The sequence below is a fragment of the Dendropsophus ebraccatus genome, chromosome 13 (assembly GCF_027789765.1).
Source record: "Dendropsophus ebraccatus isolate aDenEbr1 chromosome 13, aDenEbr1.pat, whole genome shotgun sequence".
NCBI lineage: Eukaryota > Metazoa > Chordata > Amphibia > Anura > Hylidae > Dendropsophus > Dendropsophus ebraccatus.
In genome coordinates this window covers 78,346,515-78,367,823 of record NC_091466.1, presented here as the reverse complement: position 1 = coordinate 78,367,823, position 21,309 = coordinate 78,346,515, and the positions used below count along the sequence as shown (strand labels likewise).

At 49.8% G+C, this 21,309-nt stretch overlaps 1 protein-coding gene across 1 annotated transcript in view; it reads right to left on the bottom strand.

Annotated features, from left to right (window-relative positions):
• Positions 1 to 20,795, bottom strand: part of KCNK13 (potassium two pore domain channel subfamily K member 13) — a 44,739-nt gene extending 23,944 nt beyond the window's left edge. The window contains exon 1 of the mRNA XM_069951221.1: positions 20,408 to 20,795. Within this exon, the coding sequence (XP_069807322.1) occupies positions 20,408 to 20,750 (343 nt within the window). The 5' untranslated portion in view covers positions 20,751 to 20,795. The remainder of the gene's footprint in view (positions 1 to 20,407) is intronic.
• Between the last annotated feature and the right edge of the window lie 514 nt (positions 20,796 to 21,309).

Sequence of the window (21,309 nt, the reverse complement as noted above, 5' to 3'; positions counted from 1 at the left end):
TTTCCCACATTCCGAGACCCCACCGACGTATCATCTTCAGAGTCGGGGTAGCGTAAGCCGGAAGATATCCATGGGGTGTACGAAGGTCCTTCACTCGCCCTCCTGTCTCCCATTCCTGGAAGAAAGGCCGAAACCATTCCCTGCAGGAGAGTACCCACGGAGGAGCCCTCTCTTTCCAGAGGTTTGCGATGTTAGCTTTTAAGAAGGTGTTCACTAAGAACACCACAGGGTTCACCATAGACAAACCCCCAAGTCTCCTCGTGCGGTACGTAACCTCTCTCTTGACCAGGTTCAGCCTATTCCCCCATAACAGCTGGAAGAACAGGCTGTAGATCCTAGTATAGGAAGCCTCTGGCAAGATACATACACTGCCCAGGTAGATGAACAAAGGGAGCAGGTACGATTTGATCAGGTGTACCCTTTCCCTTAAGGTTAAGGACCAACCCTTCCACTGGTCCACCCTCTGAGCGGCATTCTGGAGCCTACCATCCCAGTTTTTAGTGGGGTAATCACCCTGGCCGAATGTAATGCCTAGGATTTTTGCCGAGTCTTGGGGCCCTGGAAGGGTGTCCGGGAGATCAAACTCGGGATCTCCCCCTCCCAGCCAGAGACCTTCACACTTATCCGGGTTGATTCTGGACCCAGATGCCTCTGAGTAGCGGTCCACCTCCGACATCACCATATCGACCTCCTCTCTCGAGGACACGAAGATAGTGACATCATCAGCGTACGCTACCACTCTCAGGGTGGCTTCTGGCTCCTCCAGGCTCATCCCGACCCCTGCCAATGGTCCACAACCAACCCTCCTAAGGAAAGGGTCGATCGCGAACACATACAACAGTGGGCTCAAAGGACAGCCCTGGCGAACACCAGACCCAACCTCAAAAGAGCGGCCAGACCAACCGTTCACCAGCGGGAAACTCTCTGCCCCTGCATACAAGATCTTAAGCCAATTGACAAAAGTATCTGGTAGGCCATATCTTAGAAGGACGGACCAGAGGTACTCATGGTTCACCCGATCAAATGCTTTGGCCTGATCCAGGGACAGCAAGTACCCCTTCCAAAGACCCGCACTACTCCGCTCCACTGCCTCCCTGACACTAAGGACAGCACTTAAGGTGCTTCGGCCTGGAACAGAGCAGTGCTGAGCCCCCGAAAGGAGCCGGGGTGCAAACTTCACCAGCCGATTAAACAGTATCTTGGCCAGAATCTTTCTGTCCACATTGAGAAGAGCTATGGGTCTCCAATTCTCAATGCGGCTCGAATCTTTACCCTTTGACAGAAGAATCAGGGCTGACCTCCTCATTGACCTCGGCAGAGTGCCCGAGGAAAGACACTCATTGAAGACCTCGGTCAAGAGGGGAACCAAGAGGTCCCTGAAGGTCTTATACCACTCAGATGTTAAGCCATCTGGACCTGGCGACTTCTTCAGGGCAAGCCCTTCAATCGCCAGTCTAACTTCCTCTTCCCTGATCTCTTCTGCCAAAACATCAAGAGAGGGGTCTACCCCTGGCTCAGGAATGGTTTCAGCCAGGAAACCCGACATCACGTCTCGATCTAGATCTTTCCTCCCCAAGAGGTGTGAGTAAAAGGATCTGACGACCTCCAGGATCCCTGATCTGGACCGGTTCAGAGATCCCGTACTATCAACCAGTCCAGTCACAATCTTACTATTCACTGACATCTTACAGTTTCTGTAGGGGTCGGGCGAGCGGTACCTCCCGAAATCCCTCTCAAAAACTAAAGATGCATGCCTATCATACTGACACCTCATGAGCAAGGCTTTCACTCTGGAGATCTCCTCTCTACTACCTCCAGTCGAGACGAGATGCTCGAGTTTCCTCCTCAGGCCCTGATACACATGATACCTATTCAGGGACCTGAGGCTCGAGAGCTGGCGGAAGAACCTCGCAACCCGCTTCTTGAATATCTCCCACCACTCTGACTTACAACTACATAGGCCCAGTAGAGGTACCTGACTCTGAAGAAAATCCTCAAAGGACTGTCTTACCTCTGCTTCTTCCAGGAGGGCCGAATTCAGCCTCCAGTAGCCTCTACCCATCCGGGGGGTCTCTGAAACATTCAGGGAAAACAAAATTAGACAGTGATCGGAGAACTCCACCTCATCCACGGACACTGCGGAAGAGACGGCTTCCTCCTTTAAATAAAACCTGTCTAATCTAGACCTGCAGCTACCTCGATGATAGGTGAAACCCGTGTGGCCCGAGGGGGTCCGGATGTGGGCATCCTCTAGGCGAGCTTCCCTAACTATACTAATCAGGGCCATGCTATCATAAGCCAGCTTGTCTTTGGCGCCTCTCCTGTCCTGAGACCTCGTGATAGTATTGAAGTCTCCACCAAAGATCACCTGCCGACTCGTAAAAAGAAAGGGCTTAATCCTCATGAAGAGGCTTTTACGGTCCCACTTAGTTTGTGGGGCATAGATGTTAATGAGCCTGAGCTCTTGCCCCTTCATGAGGACATCCAAGATCAGGCACCTCCCCATTTCCAACTCGATAACCCGTCTGCATTCTACAGGAGCGGTAAAAAGGACCGCCACCCCACTATACGGCTCAGCCGCAAGAGACCAGTGTGAAGGTCCATGCCTCCACTCTCTCTTGGCTTTTATTAGAGAGGCTAGATCTGTCAACCTGGTCTCCTGCAAAAACAAAATGTCGGCGTTAATACGACCGAGAAAATCAAAGGCTGCAAATCTAGCCGTATCAGACTTAATGCTGGCACAGTTAATGGATGCCAGCGTCAATGGGGTGAGTGCCGCCATCATGGATGATAGAGTTGGACGGCCTTAAACCCCTACTTACTTGTTTTTGTCAGGATGGTATCTCTGCAGAGCATTATGCGCCCCTCGGCTCGTGCTGTTCGGCCGAGAAGGCACTGATTTTCTTGTATCCTGTTTCTGTGTTTTGTTTGCAGTGTGTGAACACTGGTTTATATGCTCACCTTTGTTGGGAGACACACCCGACTTCACCTGCTGAATTCTGTCTGAATTCTGTCTGGCCATGTCATGGTTAATCTGTGTTTGGGTTCTGCTGTGACTGACAGGTCATCCTGCCAGTGGATCTGTCTTGTTCTCAGGTGTCTGTGCTTGGAGATCAGGGGGATGGTCCAATTACATTCTGGACCAGAATCCTGGCCTCCTATATAACTAACCCAGTCTGTGCTCTCATGGCCGGATATTGAGCTTGCCTCTGCCTGGTTCTGTGTTTGCTATTCTTGCTCTGTTTATTCTGACTCTGCTTTGTATTTCTGACCATTCCTGCTTGCTGCCTGCCCCTGACCATATTGCCTGTTTATTGACCTCGCCTTTGGATTGTGATTTTGTACTTTTGCTGCCCGATTGTTGTGACCCGGACTGTCGACCATTCTTTATTGTGTTTTGTCTGTCTGTCTTGTCTTTGTGTCCCACCTAGCCAGTGCAGGGACTGACGCCCAGTTGCTCGCCGCCATCTTAGGGCGGATTGTGGCAAATAGGTAGAGGACAGTGGGCGGGGCTGAGCTTAGGGCTCACTGTGTTGTCTTGTCTTGCTGTCCGGTTCCTAACAGTTTTCTTTCCTTTTTTCTTTCCACCCCCTTCAACATCAGAGGAAGACCCCTTAGATGGTTCCTTAGACCGTTTTAGAGAGGTGGACATATCCATCTCTTGATCTTCACTTCCACCACCTGAGGCCACCTGACCCCCTGAGGAAACTACCTCTGGGGGAGCAGGCTCGGCACCTCCTGGAGGTTCCTCTGCCCTAGACACCAGTCCCTCAACCTCTCCCTCTAAAAATGGAGAGGTTCCTTCACTGAGGGACTGATATCTGTTAGATAGACCGATCAGAGGGGGGTCAGTCAGAGCTTCCTTTGACATCTGGCCTTTAATAATTTTTTGGGAAGACGAAGAAGTCGCCTTAGATTTTTTAGGCATCTTCTTAACATTCTTCCTTCTGCTGCGCTTAGGTTTTTCCTCTTGCCATCTCCCTCCATCCTCATCCAGACTTTCATACTGGGAAGAACCTGAGGAGATGGCTATAGCCTCGCTTTCCTCTTTGCGCAGTCTCCCCATCTCTTCATCTAGTTCAGCGCCCCCCAAAGCCTCAGCCTGACCATCTGAGCCAACGCCAGGAGCAGGACCCTGGACTACCCCGACCATCTTGGAACTTCCAAGGTCCTTGCTCCCTCTGCGCATTTTCTCTCGCCTAAGCTGAGTGGGGCTCTTACGCTTTTCCTTGTCAGTTCTCTTCCTTGGCTCTGGTGGTCCCTCTCCTCTGCTGGTCCCCTCCCCCGCTGAGGCAACCTCAGGGCTCTCCCCAGCTCGGGTGGCTGCAGCATAAGAGAAAGAACGGGGACACCTACTAAACGGGTGACCAAGGTCACCACACAGGTGGCACCTAATCCGGCCACAGGATGCAGCAAGATGACCCTCCGCACCGCACAGTGCGCACATCTGCTTAGAGCAGTTTGCGCTAAAGTGGGTGGGATCACCGCACCTGTGGCACAGCTTCGGTTGCCCCTGGTAAAAGACCTGGATTCTGTCGCGACCAAGGAAAGCGGCTGATGGTATGTGCGCAACAGTATTGCCTGAACGTTTTAGACGGACTAAGAACGTCCAGGCCCCAGACCAGATGCCATGCTGATCTAAGTTCTTCCGGGGAACGTCCGTCACTTCCCCGTACCTGCCCAACCAAGTCATGATGTCATAACAAGAAAGTGATTCGTTACGTGTCAAAACGGTCACTTTCTTTACCATGCTCTGGCGAGATATCGCTTTAACAACGAAATCTCGCCATCCGGGCTCGTCCTTCACCAGCTCATAATTAGACCAGAAAAGTTCAAGCCCCTCTGGTCTTACAAAGCTGATGTCGAACTCAGAGGAGCCGTAGGGGTGGATCAAGGCAAAGATGTCACTGGCCTTGAACCTCATCTGGAAGAGAAGCTCCACCACCTTCCCTCTCTGTGGGCACGCATCACTGCCTCTCCATACCAGACGGGCCACGTTCCTACGGCCCACCTCCTGCCCGGGTGTTGGAAGCGACCAGACCACTTCCCCATTGTTCTCTCGGAAGGCTCCAAGTCCATGTCTTTCTAGGTAGAAGGACAAGTCGACCTCCCTCCCCTCTACCTGGAGCGTTCTATCTCCTTTCCTAAGTGCCTCCAGAAGGCGTCGTTGCAAGTGACCCTCCCCAGGGGGTGGAAGTGAAGATCTCCCTGGACCTCCGGCCGCCGCAACATTAGCGTAACTCCTGATGGCAGCCGGAGGGGCAGCCGGACCCGGCCCTGACTGACTAGTAACCGCATTACCAGAATATACCCCAGCAATATCTGCCCTGAGAATTGCCACCTCTCCAGTGGCACCTGAAGGGTTAACTTCACCACTCCTAGCATTCAAACCACTCCCATCCCCATCATGCACACCACTACCACTCCCATCAATAACACCACTCCCTCCCCCAGTCTGCACAACATTCATGCTACTACTACTACTCCCCCCATCCGTCACCTCCATACACTCAGTAGCTGGACTGGCTTTATGGATCAGTGTGGCAGGTTTTAGCACTGTTTTTCGTGTCTTAGTCCCAACAGTCTCTTTAGCTGTGGATGCCATGACAGGTGACGCACATGGCCCCGCATCACCATTAACTCTCCCGCTGGAACCCGTTATAGGCTCCAATGTTCTTGCCCTGGGAGAGTTGTCTACTGCGTTCCCAGAAGACGCGCCATCCCGCTGCGACCCCGCAGAGCCCACAGCAGGAGACACGGTAACCGGAATCGCCGTCACTCCGGGTGGATGTGACATTCCGGAACCTTCTGCACCAGTCTCTGATGCCCGGGCACCCCCCACAGAGGAGCGTCCTGCAGCACCCGAGACTCCCGAGTGGCCCTGAACCTTCCTGTCCGGCCCTTCTTTACCTTTACTATGGCCGCCCCCACTACTGACACAAGCAGGAGCGGCTTTCTCCGCCATCTATCTCTCCTCCTTGCTGGCCCCATTCCACATCAGAAATGGGGACTGGCAGTGTAGAGGAGTCACCAGCCGCCCGGACTGACTTCTCAGCCGCCCCGGACTGCTGGAATGGAGTAAATACAAGACTCACACTTTCTTGCTTTTTGGCTGCTTTTCTTTTTACAGGAACATTCTCACCGAGATCTTCTCCAAATGTGAAGGCCTCCATCCTCAGGGGGGACTCCTGCCTGATTATGGCCTGTAGTAGTCCTCCATCTGACAGACCATCATCATCATCCTCATCAGTGTCTGGCAGGGCCACCTGCGCTGCCATAATGCTGTAGCTCTCCTGCATGCTTTGGGGGGTACTTTGGGTGACATCAGAGGGGTCTTCATTCACCACACAGTCCTCCTCCTTACACTCCACCAAGTCCTCAGCTTTCTCAGCCTCCTCAGCCTCCATTTCTTCCTCCTCACCACTACTACTCTCCCCATCTCCTGCAGCATCACCCCCATCATCCGCTCTGCTGCTAGGGGATTTCATAGTGGCAAAGCGATCCTCATTTCGCAATTTCTCCCTGAACAGGTCGCTCCCTTCCAGGATGGCCGCCCTCCTCTCCTCTATCCCCTCCGGGATGGCCGCCCTCCTCTCCTCTATCCCCTCCGGGATAGCCGCCCTCCTCTCCTCTATCCCCTCCATGATGGCCGCCCTCCTCTCCTCTATCCCCTTTACCTGAGCACTCAGGGACTTGATCCTGGGAGAGAACTCGGGCTTCTTCCTCTTGGGAGCTGTATTAGCCTGGTACCTGAGAAAGCGCAGATCTTCTCTTGCTGCCTTCAGCTCCTTTCCAAGCTGTTCGTACTCGGCACACGTAGCGGTGATGCGGGAGCAGTATGTGCTGGCAGACTCCTTGGGGCCTCGCTCACCCCACATCTCCACCGGCTGACTCCTGGACACTGCTGGAGTTTTCTTAGCCGCAGTTTTCTTTCCTCCATCACTGGAAGTCATTGCCTGGGGGCCAGGGGTCACATTGCTGCGGACCCTTCCAGATCTCCTCAGTCCACAGGCTGGAGCGCTGGCCGGTAGCTTTTCCTCTCCACCCCCCGCTGGCCTGGTTCAGGAGATGGAGGCCTGGGATTCCCGGGGATCCATGCTGAAAGCCTCTCCCCAGGAGCCTGCCACACTCCTGGGAAAGGCAGGTGGAAAATCAGCCGCTCTCTCTGGAGCTCAGGAGCACAGACAGACACACCTACACACACTGAGAGTGACCACACCCGCCTATCCTCCAGTCTACTCCAGAGCTGCACTCACTATTCTGCTGCTGGGGTCACTGTGTACATACATTACTGATCCTGAGTTACATCCTGTATTATACTCCAGAGCTGCACTCACTATTCTGCTGGTAGGGTTACTGTGTACATACATTACTGATCCTGAGTTACATCCTATATTATACCCCAGAGCTGCGCTCACTATTCTGCTGGTGAGGTCACTGTGTACATACATTACTGATCCTGAGTTACATCCTATATTATACCCCAGAGCTGCGCTCACTATTCTGCTGGTGAGGTCACTGTGTACATACATTACTGATCCTGAGTTACATCCTATATTATACCCCAGAGCTGCACTCACTATTCTGCTGGTGAGGTCACTGTGTACATACATTACATTACTGATCCTGAGTTACATCCTGTATTATACTCCAGAGCTGCACTCACTATTCTGCTGGTGGGGTCACTGTGTACATACATTACTGATCCTGAGTTACATCCTGTATTATGCCCCAGAGCTGCACTCACTATTCTGCTGGTGGGGTCACTGTGTACATACATTACTGATCCTGAGTTACATCCTGTATTATGCCCCAGAGCTGCACTCACTATTCTGCTGGTGGGGTCACTGTGTACATACATATGTATGTATCTGTGTGTGTTTATGTATTTATGTGTGTATATATGTGTGTATATATGTATGTATCTGTGTGTGTATATATGTGTGTATATATGTATGTATCTGTGTGTGTATATATGTGTATTGGAATTGGAATTGGAATTTTTCACTGTTCTCCCTGAGTTCAGTGATTGTTGTGTTTTGTTGGTCTATTTATCATTGCCCCAGTAGCCAGAATCCTGCTCCACACTGACGAGGGGCAAATACCCCGAAACTGCAGTCTGTGGATGGATGCCTAGCCTTGGTAACCCTTGTCTTATGTCGTTATACTCGCCACAGAGTTAGACTTTGACTCACAGGGGCCACCCTGGTGTTTCCCTATTTAGGTCCCAAAGCTCGCTACAGAGTGAGGACCTGAGGGACTACGTATCAGGGTGGTTTGGTGCTCTCCCCACTAGGAGGCGCCCCTTGGCAATGGGCTTCCTTCTCTGGAGAGAGGGATATCTGGCTATTCCCGTGTTTTGAGACTCGTAACTGAGGCTCCACGGACCCCTTTTTTGCATATTCAAATTTTGTATATATGTGTATGTATGTATCTGTGTGTATATGTATGTATGTATGTGTGTGTATCTGTATGTATGTGTATATATGTGTATATGTGTGTATATATGTATGTATGTGTGTGCGTATATATGTATGTATCTGTTTGTATATATGTATGTATATGTGTATGTATCTGTGTGTGTGTAGGGGGTGACAGTAAGTACAGATAGCAGAGGGCAGAGGTCTCCAGTTGTTGTAAAACCACAGCTCCCAGCATGCCTCAACGTCTACTTTAGTCTTCCCAACAGGGTTATTAGGATTCGGCCACCACCCCTCGCAGGCAGAGGCCGTGATTTTGGTCGCTGACCGTACACACAGAGCGGCGTCTGAATTCTTTGATGGGATCAGTGAACAGGTGTTCAGCCAGAAAATCAATGAGAGAGTGCGGCACGCCATTCACTTCCAGCTCATTACACAGTCAATACCTCATCAGGGAACACAGCTCCTCCACCACCAAGCTGATTGTCACCCTGGTGTCACCCCCCATCACATGACTGACCCTATACAACTGTCTATATGTATCCTCAGGGATGGAGGAACCGTGTCACACCACACAACAGCAGCACAGAGGGGATCAGCATCCATTAAAAAGTACATCATCTCTATTATACATATATATGTACAGCTGGTATAACCTGGGGATCTGCTGTATATAATTATATAGGTACAGCTGGTATAACCTGGGGATCTGCTGTATGGAGGATGTGCAGATGTTACAGGATGACTTAGACACACTGAGTGTTTGGGCGTCCACTTGGCAAATGAGGTTCAATGTGGATAAATGTAAAGTTATGCACCTGGGTACTAATAACCCACATGCATCATATGTCCTGGGGGGAGTTACTCTGGGAGAGTCACTGATAGAGAAGGATCTGGGTGTACATGTAGATAATAGACTACAGAACAGCACAATGTCAGTCAGCTGCTTCTAAAGCCAGCAGGATATTGTCATGCATTAAAACAGGCATGGACTCTCGGGACAGGGATATAATATTACCGCTTTATAAAGCTTTGGTGCGGCCCCATCTGGAGTATGCTGTCCAGTTTTGGAACCCGATTCATAAAAAGGATGTTCTAGAGCTGGAGAGGGTACAAAGACGGGCAACTAAACTAATAAGGGGAATGGAGCATCTTAGTTATGAGGAGAGATTAAAAGAATTACATTTGTTTAGTCTGGAGAAGAGACGTTTAAGGGGAGATATGATTAATTTATTTAAATATATAAATGGCCCCCACAAGAAATATGGGGAAAAGATCTTCCAGGTAAAACCCCCTCAAAGGACAAGAGGGCACTGCCTCCGCCTGGAGAGACAAGGGGGCGCTGCCTCCGCCTGGAGAGACAAGGGGGCACTGCCTCCGCCTGGAGAGACAATGGGCGCTGCCTCCGCCTGGAGAGACAAGGGGGCGCTGCCTCCGCCTGGAGAGACAAGGGGGGCGCTGCCTCCGCCTGGAGAGACAAGGGGGTGCTGCCTCCGCCTGGAGAGACAAGGGGGCACTGCCTCCGCCTGGAGAGACAAGAGGGCGCTGCCTCCGCCTGGAGAGACAAGGGGGCACTGCCTCCGCCTGGAGAGACAATGGGCGCTGCCTCCGCCTGGAGAGACAAGGGGGCGCTGCCTCCGCCTGGAGAAAAAAAGGTTCAACCTCCGGAGGCGACAAGTCTTCTTTACCATGAGAACTGTGAATCTGTGGAACAGTCTACCACAGGATCTGGTCACAGCAACAACAGTAGAAGGCTTCAAAACAGGGCTAGACAAGTTCTTAGACCAAAATAATATAGATGCATATGTATAGAACCTATCACCCCTCCCCCTTCCCTGTATCCATCCCCTCCTTGGTTGAACTTGATGGACATGTGTCTTTTTTCAACCGTATTAACTATGTAACTATATAACTATGTATATAATTATATATGTACAGCTGGTATAACCTGGGGATCTGCTGTATATAATTATATATGTACAGCTGGTATAACCTGGGTATATACTGTATATAATTATATATGTACAGCTGGTATAACCTGGGTATATACTGTATATAATTATATATGTACAGCTGGTATAACCTGGGTATATACTGTATATAATTATATATGTACAGCTGGTATAACCTGGGTATATACTGTATATAATTATATATATGTACAGCTGGTATAACCTGGGGATCTGCTGTATATAATTATATATGTACAGCTGGTATAACCTGGGTATATACTGTATATAATTATATATGTACAGCTGGTATAACCTGGGTATATACTGTATATAATTATATATGTACAGCTGGTATAACCTGGGTATATACTGTATATAATTATATATATGTACAGCTGGTATAACCTGGGGATCTGCTGTATATAATTATATAGGTACAGCTGGTATAACCTGAATATATACTGTATATAATTATATATGTACAGCTGGTATAACCTGGGTATATACTGTATATAATTATATATATGTACAGCTGGTATAACCTGGGTATATACTGTATATAATTATATATGTACAGCTGGTATAACCTGGGTATATACTGTATATAATTATATATGTACAGCTGGTATAACCTGGGTATATACTGTATATAATTATATATGTACAGCTGGTATAACCTGGGTATCTACTGTATATAATTATATATGTACAGCTGGTATAACCTGGGTATCTACTGTATATAATTATATATGTACAGCTGGTATAACCTGGGTATCTACTGTATATAATTATATATGTACAGCTGGTATAACCTGGGTATATACTGTATATAATTATATATATGTACAGCTGGTATAACCTGGGTATATACTGTATATAATTATACATATGTACAGCTGGTATTACCTGGGGATCTGCTGTATATAATTATATATGTACAGCTGGTATAACCTGGGGATCTGCTGTATATAATTATATAGGTACAGCTGGTATAACCTGGGTATATACTGTATATAATTATATATGTACAGCTGGTATAACCTGGGTATATACTGTATATAATTATATATGTACAGCTGGTATAACCTGAATATATACTGTATATAATTATATATGTACAGCTGGTATAACCTGGGTATATACTGTATATAATTATATATGTACAGCTGGTATAACCTGGGTATATACTGTATATAATTATATATGTACAGCTGGTATAACCTGGGTATATACTGTATATAATTATATATATGTACAGCTGGTATAACCTGGGGATCTGCTGTATATAATTATATATGTACAGCTGGTATAACCTGGGTATATACTGTATATAATTATATATATGTACAGCTGGTATAACCTGGGGATCTGCTGTATATAATTATATAGGTACAGCTGGTATAACCTGAATATATACTGTATATAATTATATATGTACAGCTGGTATAACCTGGGTATATACTGTATATAATTATATATATGTACAGCTGGTATAACCTGGGTATATACTGTATATAATTATATATGTACAGCTGGTATAACCTGGGTATATACTGTATATAATTATATATGTACAGCTGGTATAACCTGGGTATATACTGTATATAATTATATATGTACAGCTGGTATAACCTGGGTATATACTGTATATAATTATATATATGTACAGCTGGTATAACCTGGGTATATACTGTATATAATTATACATATGTACAGCTGGTATAACCTGGGGATCTGCTGTATATAATTATATATGTACAGCTGGTATAACCTGGGGATCTGCTGTATATAATTATATAGGTACAGCTGGTATAACCTGGGTATATACTGTATATAATTATATATGTACAGCTGGTATAACCTGGGTATATACTGTATATAATTATATATGTACAGCTGGTATAACCTGGGTATCTCCTGTATATAATTATATATGTACAGCTGGTATACCCTCGGTATATACTGTATATAATTATATATGTACAGCTGGTATAACCTGGATATATACTGTATATAATTATATATGTACAGCTGGTATAACCTGGGTATATACTGTATATAATTATATATGTACAGCTGGTATAACCTGGGGATCTCCTGTATAAACATATATATGTACAGCTGGTATAACCTAGGGATCTCCTGTATATACATATATATATAGCTGGTATAACCTGGGTATATAATGTATATAATTATATATGTACGGCCGGTATAACCTGGGTATCTCCTGTATATAATTATATATGTACAGCTGGTATAACCTGGGTATATAATGTATACTATTATAGATGTACAGCTGGTATAACCTAGGGATCTCCTGTATATATATATACATATATATATAGCTGGTATAACCTGGGTGGCTCCTCCCGGTAACACCCCTCTATGAGTGACACTTCACCATCATTCTCCTCGCAGGATGTGATCACTGTAGAAATTGCTCCTGTACAGTCTCCTGGTTTGGAGCCACTTAAGAAAATGACTAAAAGCTTCTGTGTATCTGAGCAATTGTCTCCCGACTTGGAGAGAATCCTTAATACACAAATCAAGAAGACGTCGGGAGAAGTCACCCCCCCCCCATACCTTACTATTCTCAGATGGAAATTAGTTCAGCAGCAAAAAAATGTTTACTAGTCCGATGTTAGAGGAAACTGGTCTCACACAGTGCAGGGAGGGGACAGAGAGGACTGTGCAGCTGTAACTGTATGACCACACAGTTCTCTCTATATTCATAGAGATGAGTGCAGGGAGGGGACAGAGAGGACTGTGCAGCTGTAACTGTATGACCACACAGTTCTCTCTATATTCATAGAGATGAGTGCAGGGAGGGGACAGAGAGGACTGTGCAGCTGTAACTGTATGACCACACAGTTCTCTCTATATTCATAGAGATGAGTGCAGGGAGAGGATAGAGAGGACTGTGCAGCTGTAACTGTATGACCACACAGTTCTCTCTATATTCATAGAGATGAGTGCAGGGAGAGGATAGAGAGGACTGTGCAGCTGTAACTGTATGACCACACAGTTCTCTCTATGATCATAGCGATGAGTGCAGGGAGGGGATAGAGAGGACTGTGCAGCTGTAACTGTATGACCACACTGTTCTCTCTATGATGCTAGAGATGAGTGCAGGGAGGGAATAGAGAGGACTGTGCAGCTGTAACTATAAACCACTAAGGATTGTTATGGCTGGGTATAATGGTATAGGGGATGTTATGGCTGGTATAATGGTATAGGGGGTGTTATGGCTGGGTATAATGGTATAGGGGGTGTTATGGCTGGTATAATGGTATAGGGGGTGTTATGGCTGGTATAATGGTATAGGGGGTGTTATGGCTGGTATAATGGTATAGGGGATGTTATGGCCGGTATAATGGAATAGGGGGTGTTATGGCCGGTATAATGGTATAGGGGGTGTTATGGCTGGTATAATGGTAAAGGGGGTGTTATGGCCGGTACAATGGTATAGGGGGTGTTATGGCCGGTACAATGGTATAGGGGGTGTTATGGCCGGTATAATGGTATAGGGGGTGTTATGGCCGGTATAATGGTATAGGGGGTGTTATGGCCGGTACAATGGTATAGGGGGTGTTATGGCCGGTATAATGGTATAGGGGGTGTTATGGCTGGGTATAATGGTATAGGGGGTGTTATGGCTGGGTATAATGGTATAGGGGGTGTTATGGCTGGGTATAATGGTATAGGGGGTGTTATGGCTGGTATAATGGTATAGGGGGTGTTATGGCCGGTATAATGGTATAGGGGGTGTTATGGCCGGTATAACGGTATAGGGGGTGTTATGGCTGGTATAAAGGTATAGGGGGGTGTTATGGCCGGTATAATGGTATAGGGGGTGTTATGGCTGGTATAATGGTATAGGGGGTGTTATGGCCGGTATAATGGTATAGGGGGTGTTATGGCTGGGTATAATGGTATAGGGGGTGTTATGGCCGGTATAATGGTATAGGGGGTGTTATGGCTGGGTATAATGGTATAGGGGGTGTTATGGCTGGGTATAATGGTATAGGGGGTGTTATGGCCGGTATAATGGTATAGGGGGTGTTATGGCTGGTATAATGGTATAGGGGGTGTTATGGCTGGTATAATGGTATAGGGGGTGTTATGGCTGGGTATAATGGTATAGGGGGTGTTATGGCTGGTATAAAGGTATAGGGGGTGTTATGGCCGGTATAATGGTATAGGGGGTGTTATGGCTGGTATAATGGTATAGGGGGTGTTATGGCTGGGTATAATGGTATAGGGGGTGTTATGGCTGGTATAATGGTATAGGGGGTGTTATGGCCGGTATAATGGTATAGGGGGTGTTATGGCCCGGTATAATGGTATAGGGGGTGTTATGGCTGGTATAATGGTATAGGGGGTGTTATGGCTGGTATAAAGGTATAGGGGGTGTTATGGCCGGTATAATGGTATAGGGGGTGTTATGGCTGGTATAATGGTATAGGGGGTGTTATGGCCGGTATAATGGTATAGGGGGTGTTATGGCAGGTATAATGGTATAGGGGGTGTTATGGCCGGTATAATGGTATAGGGGGTGTTATGGCCGGTATAATTGTATAGGGGGTGTTATGGCTGGTATAATGGTATAGGGGGTGTTATGGCCGGTATAATTGTATAGGGGGTGTTATGGCTGGTATAATGGTATAGGGGGTGTTATGGCCGGTATAATGGTATAGGGGGTGTTATGGCTGGTATAATGGTATAGGGGGTGTTATGGCCGGTATAATTGTATAGGGGGTGTTATGGCCGGTATAAAGGTATAGGGGGTGTTATGGCTGGTATAAAGGTATAGGGGGTGTTATGGCCGGTATAATGGTATAGGGGGTGTTATGGCTGGTATAATGGTATAGGGGGTGTTATGGCTGGTATAATGGTATAGGGGGTGTTATGGCTGGGTATAATGGTATAGGGGGTGTTATGGCTGGTATAATGGTATAGGGGGTGTTATGGCTGGTATAATGGTATAGGGGGTGTTATGGCTGGTATAATGGTATAGGGGGTGTTATGGCTGGGTATAATGGTATAGGGGGTGTTATGGCCGGTATAATGGTAATGTCAGGGAGTCCTGGGGTCCAGGAAGATGGCAGTCCCTTCTCTCCCCTGTCCCTGCCTACTTGCCCCCTCCCCAGGCTAAACCCTAGGGAAGCAACTGGGCGACAGTCCCTAACCTAGGGATACGGGGCGGTAAACAGAACAAACAGACAGGTATATAATAACAGGTCAGGCGGTCCAAGTCGGCAACAGGGGGTAACTTCAAAATCCAAATCATCAAGCAATGGGTTAACAGAGTCCAGTCCAAGGTTGAGCACAAGAGGGAAAGGCCCTATTTCAAAGAACGATTATCGTCCGATATCGGCCGTTATGGCCGATAATCGTCCCGTGGAATAGGAAGCAACGATCAGCCGATATCGTTCATGTCGCCTGATCGTTGAAGACAAACGACTTGTGTAGCAGCGATCTGGTGCCGCCGCTCTGTGGTATAGGAGGCAGCAGACCGCCGCTATATCCTATGGGCTGCTCGGATGGTCAGCGATCACCCGGGCAGCCCCCCCGCAGCTTCCCCCGGCCCTCCCTGGACTCGCCCGCTCGCTGCAGCTGCCTGGAATAGCTGACAGCGCTCGTTTGCTCCTCAGAGTCGGGCCGTGGAATACAGAGGATGAGGCAAAATCCAAAGTCCAAATGTCAAATACAAGCAAAACAATAAAACCGCTGGTGTAGCTGGAAAGCAAACATACACTGGCAACTCTAGGGTGTAAACCCAGCTTAAAGGGGTTATCCAGCGCTACAAAAACATGGCCACTTTTCCCCCTCTCTTGTCCCCAGGTCAGGTGTGCAATCAAGCTCCATTCACTTCAATGGAACTAAGTTTGAAACCCCACCCAATCTGGAGACAAGAGAGGAGGAAAAGTGGCCAGGTTTTTGTAACACTGGATAACCCCTTTAAATGCTGCCAGAACTTCTGCCCCGGCTGCTGATAGGAGCAAGGAGTCTGACAGCTGTGATGGGGACCAATAGCAGCCAGGGAGCTCGACCCTATCCTATAATAGAGCAAGCCGGAGCAATGCAACCCCTGAAAGCTGAACCCTAAGAGCACCGGAGAGGAGGAATCAGGAGAAGGCCTGACCCCGGGGGTCAGCACAGCATGAAGTGTGAACAGGTCAGAGAGGAATCAGGAGAAGGCCTGACCCCGGGGGTCAGCACAGCATGAAGTGTGAACAGGTCAGAGAGGAATCAGGAGAAGGCCTGACCCCGGGGGTCCTGGCAGCACAGCTTCAAGTGTGAACAGGTCAGAGAGGAATCAGGAGAAGGGCTGACCCCGGGGGTCCTGGCAGCACAGCATGAAGTGTGAACAGGTCAGAGAGGAATCAGGAGAAGGCCTGACCCCGGGGGTCAGCACAGCATGAAGTGTGAACAGGTCAGAGAGGAATCAGGAGAAGGCCTGACCCCGGGGGTCCTGGCAGCACAGCTTCAAGTGTGAACAGGTCAGAGAGGAATCAGGAGAAGGGCTGACCCCGGGGGTCCTGGCAGCACAGCATGAAGTGTGAACAGGTCAGAGAGGAATCAGGAGAAGGCCTGACCCCGGGGGTCCTGGCAGCACAGCATGAAGTGTGAACAGGTCAGAGAGGAATCAGGAGAAGGCCTGACCCCGGGGGTCAGCACAGCATGAAGTGTGAACAGGTCAGAGAGGAATCAGGAGAAGGCCTGACCCCGGGGGTCCTGGCAGCACAGCATGGAGTGTGAACTGGTCAGAGAGGAATCAGGAGAAGGCCTGACCCCGGGGGTCCTGGCAGCACAGCATGGAGTGTGAACTGGTCAGAGAGGAATCAGGAGAAGGCCTGACCCCGGGGGTCCTGGCAGCACAGCATGGAGTGTGAACTGGTCAGAGAGGAATCAGGAGAAGGCCTGACCCCGGGGGTCCTGGCAGCACAGCATGGAGTGTGAACTGGTCAGAGAGGAATCAGGAGAAGGCCTGACCCCGGGGGTCCTGGCAGCACAGCATGGAGTGTGAACAGGTCAGAGAGGAATCAGGAGAAGGCCTGACCCTGGGGTCCTGGCAGCACAGCTTCAAGTGTGAACAGGTCAGAGAGGAATCAGGCGCCGGCTGATTCTTCCAGCCTAATTCACACACGCAGAATAAACTCTAACAGGTATGAGGATATTATATAACTTTATCTTCTTTCTTAATGTTTTATTACAAAGTTTTGTAACTTTATTAAATAAATATTTTTAAAAATTAAAGTATTTGTGTTGGCGTCCCCCATTAACCCTGTGATCCCCGTATGCTGGCTATGCACACCTGGTAATCCTTGTATATACTGTATCTTCTCTGTCAGCGTCACCTCAGATCGCACCTTCCCTGTGACTCAGATCTCCTCAGGACGGTGGGGGAGGAGGGAGGTGTTAGAGGAGGGGACCTAAACTCCGGCCGCCATGGATACAGCATTGCTGATGAGTGATGGAGCGGCCTAGTGCACTGCTGCCCCCTCCTACATACAGCTCAGCCAGAGCCTCCTGCTGCAGGAACTGCCTGCTCTTTGCTGTGTAAACAGGAAGAACAATTATAGGAGACAATTTCTGTACTGACACAATGTATGAGGTGCGGCGTGGCCCTCTGCTAATGAGGAGGATGAGGAGGATGTACACAGCAATGCGGGAGATGTCACCGAGCTCCACCACCTCCATAGAGATCCTTCCTGATAAACACTGAATATTGTTCCCATCCACCATGGAGCAGGTGACAGGTCACTACTACAGGATGCGGCTAATTCTCTTACACTGTAATAACATTATCTGAGATTACAGGATGGAGACCATCAGCAGGCAGCCGTCATCATGGAGGCAGCCATCACAATGCATTGTCTATTGGAGGCCCCGCCATGCTTTACAGTGCAGCACAGCTAGGAGTTACTGCCTATTACAGACTATAAGGGTGCAGGGCTATAGACTGGGAGATGGCTAGCTGTATAAGCACCAGGTGGTCAGATATTGGGGTGTTGGGGGGCAGGATAGTGTGGGGTGCACAGCACACATGGCTGCTACATGGTGCAATGTCATCAGTGACTGTCAGCTCCGCAGGTTACAATTATGACCATGACCCTATAACACTGTGAGGTGATGACCCTGAGCACGCCCCCCGTACGCCCGCACCCACCCACCAGCCATTGTGTCCCAGTCTATCGGAATCTGAAGCACGTGGTTCTCTCGGATGACGTCCACACAACCGTCCCTCACACAGACACAAGGCAACCGGCTCTTTGTGTCTAAGTTGCAGAATGACTCAACAATAGTGGAAAGAAGCTGGAACACGAAGTCCGAGCTCCGGCGTCTCCATCTGCTGCAACTCTGATCTCAGGACATAGATGAGGAGTCTCATAACTGTGTCCTCCCGAGCCCTCAGGGGAACACAAGTCTCTGCATTGGATATGGTGACGTACATGGACCTGGCTGTAGTGATCCCCAGGGTGATCCAGACCGGACCTGGCCGTAGTGATCCCCAGGGTGATCCAGACCGGACCTGGCCGTAGTGATCCCCAGGGTGATCCAGACCGGACCTGGCCGTAGTGATCCCCAGGGTGATCCAGACCGGACCTGGCCGTAGTGATCCCCAGGGTGATCCAGACCGGACCTGGCCGTAGTGATCCCCAGGGTGATCCAGACCGGACCTGGCCGTGGTGATCTCCGGGGTGATCCAGACCGGACCTGGCTGTGGTGATCGCTAGGGTGACCCAGACCAGACCTGGCCGTGGTGATCCCCGGGGTGATCCAGACCGGACTTGGCCGTGGTGATCCCCGGGGTGATCCAGACCGGACCCGGCCGTGGTGATCCCCGGGGTGATCCAGACCGGACCCGGCCGTGGTGATCGAGTCCGGACCCGGCCGTGGTGATCCCCGGAGTGACCGAGACCGAACCCGGCCGTGGTGATCCCAGGGGTGACCCAGACCGGACCTGGCCGTGGTGATCCCAGGGGTGACCCAGACCGGACCCGGCTGTGGTGATCGCTAGGGTGACCCAGACCAGACCCGGCCGTGGTGATCGCTAGGGTGACCCAGACCAGACCCGGCCGTGGTGATCCCCGGGGTGACCCAGACCGGACCCGGCCGTGGTGATCCCTGGGGTGACCCAGACCGGACCCGGCCGTGGTGATCCCTGGGGTGACCCAGACCGGACCCGGCCGTGGTGATCCCTGGGGTGACCCAGACCGGACCCGGCCGTGGTGATCCCCGGGGTGACCCAGACCGGACCCGGCCGTGGTGATCCCTGGGGTGACCCAGACCGGACCCGGCCGTGGTGATCCCCGGGGTGACCCAGATTGGACCCGGCTGTAGTGATCCCCGGGGTGACCCAGATTGGACCCATCCGTGGTGATCCCTGGGGTGACCCAGATTGGACCCAGCCGTGGTGATCCCTGGGGTGACCCAGATTGGACCCGGCCGTGGTGATCCCTGGGGTGACCCAGATTGGACCCGGCCGTGGTGATCCCTGGGGTGACCCAGATTGGACCCGGCCGTGGTGATCCCTGGGGTGACCCAGATTGGACCCGGCCGTGGGGATCTCTGGGGCTTTGGGGTTCACTCCATCCAGTGAAACATCTACATGGAGATTGCATGTTAACCCCTTGTTACACTGAGCTTCCTCTGTACATCCTTCCTCCTAGATCAGTGACCTCCGATCTGCGGCCCTCCAGCTGCTGCAAAACTACAACTCCCATCATGCATTAACAAACAAGTTGTACTTTTGCAGCATCTGAAGAGCGACAGGTTGGGGGGCACACGCAGATTGTCATGATGGGGGTTGTAGTTTGAGATCACTGCAATTTGCATTTGCAATATTCTAGATGATGAGAGAGTTGAGGGCCAAGAACTCCGCAGGGGATGGACTGATGCAAGTCTTCTCTGTACATCGCTGCAGAATATGTTGGTGCTATATGACAAATAAACTTTATCCAAGTCCCACTTAAAGGGCCAGGAAGTACGGAGCATGCAGACACAGTACACACCGACACCACTTACCGATGGTGGAGACCACAGTCCCAACAAAGTAGAAGGCTCCGGTGAAATCCCACCTGGGTCTGATGGCGTCCACCCTGATCCCGGCCACGTTGGCCTCCTCGTAGTCCCGCAGGAAGTTGCGTAGGTCACTTTTGCTGAGGTTGTATTTCTGGGTGAAGTTGTCGAACTTCTGTTGCCACCTCTCCTTGGCTTCCTTCTCCATGGGCTGCTCGATGGCTGAGAAGATGGCGGCTCCGCACACCATGTACAGGATGATCAGGATGGCCAACAACAAGAAGCGGCCATTGTCCTCATTCAGGTGACCAAACCCGCAGCAGCAGCAGCAGCAGCCTCGACAAGCCATGCTCTGCCCCGGGTGACCAGGGTGCGGATCTCACCAGGATCAGCCTCTCACATCACTCACAGCTCACCTCAAGACATCTCGGTAGCTCCTAGGTTGTCTACAATGGTCCATAAAGTTTATAAACCTCCAGCCCATTGGTCAGCAGAGCGTTGTGCCCGGTGGTGGTAAGGAAAGGTGATGGCGGGTGGGGTGCAGGCAGAGAACGTTACCCCAGCTCCATGGTCCCTCCATCCCTCACCTTCCATACACCAGACCTGCAGGAGACACCGGCCGGGGTCCGGATGGCCACGACCTGGCACACTGCCCTCTCATCTTCTTCTCAGGACTTGATAGAGAACAGCACAGCTCCTTCCCCGGAGCCTTGAGGAGCTCATCGGACCCTTGGGAAGGTTTTGTAGATCCAGAGACCCCGGCAGGGAGATGTATCACTGAGGTCTATGAGATGCAGCTATCTCTCACAGAACATCCTGTGCTGATCTGCTGGAGCTCCAGCCACGTCCAGTGTGTGAGATCCCAATGGGGCAGCACAGGACTCTATTGTGTCTGACACCTGGATAGT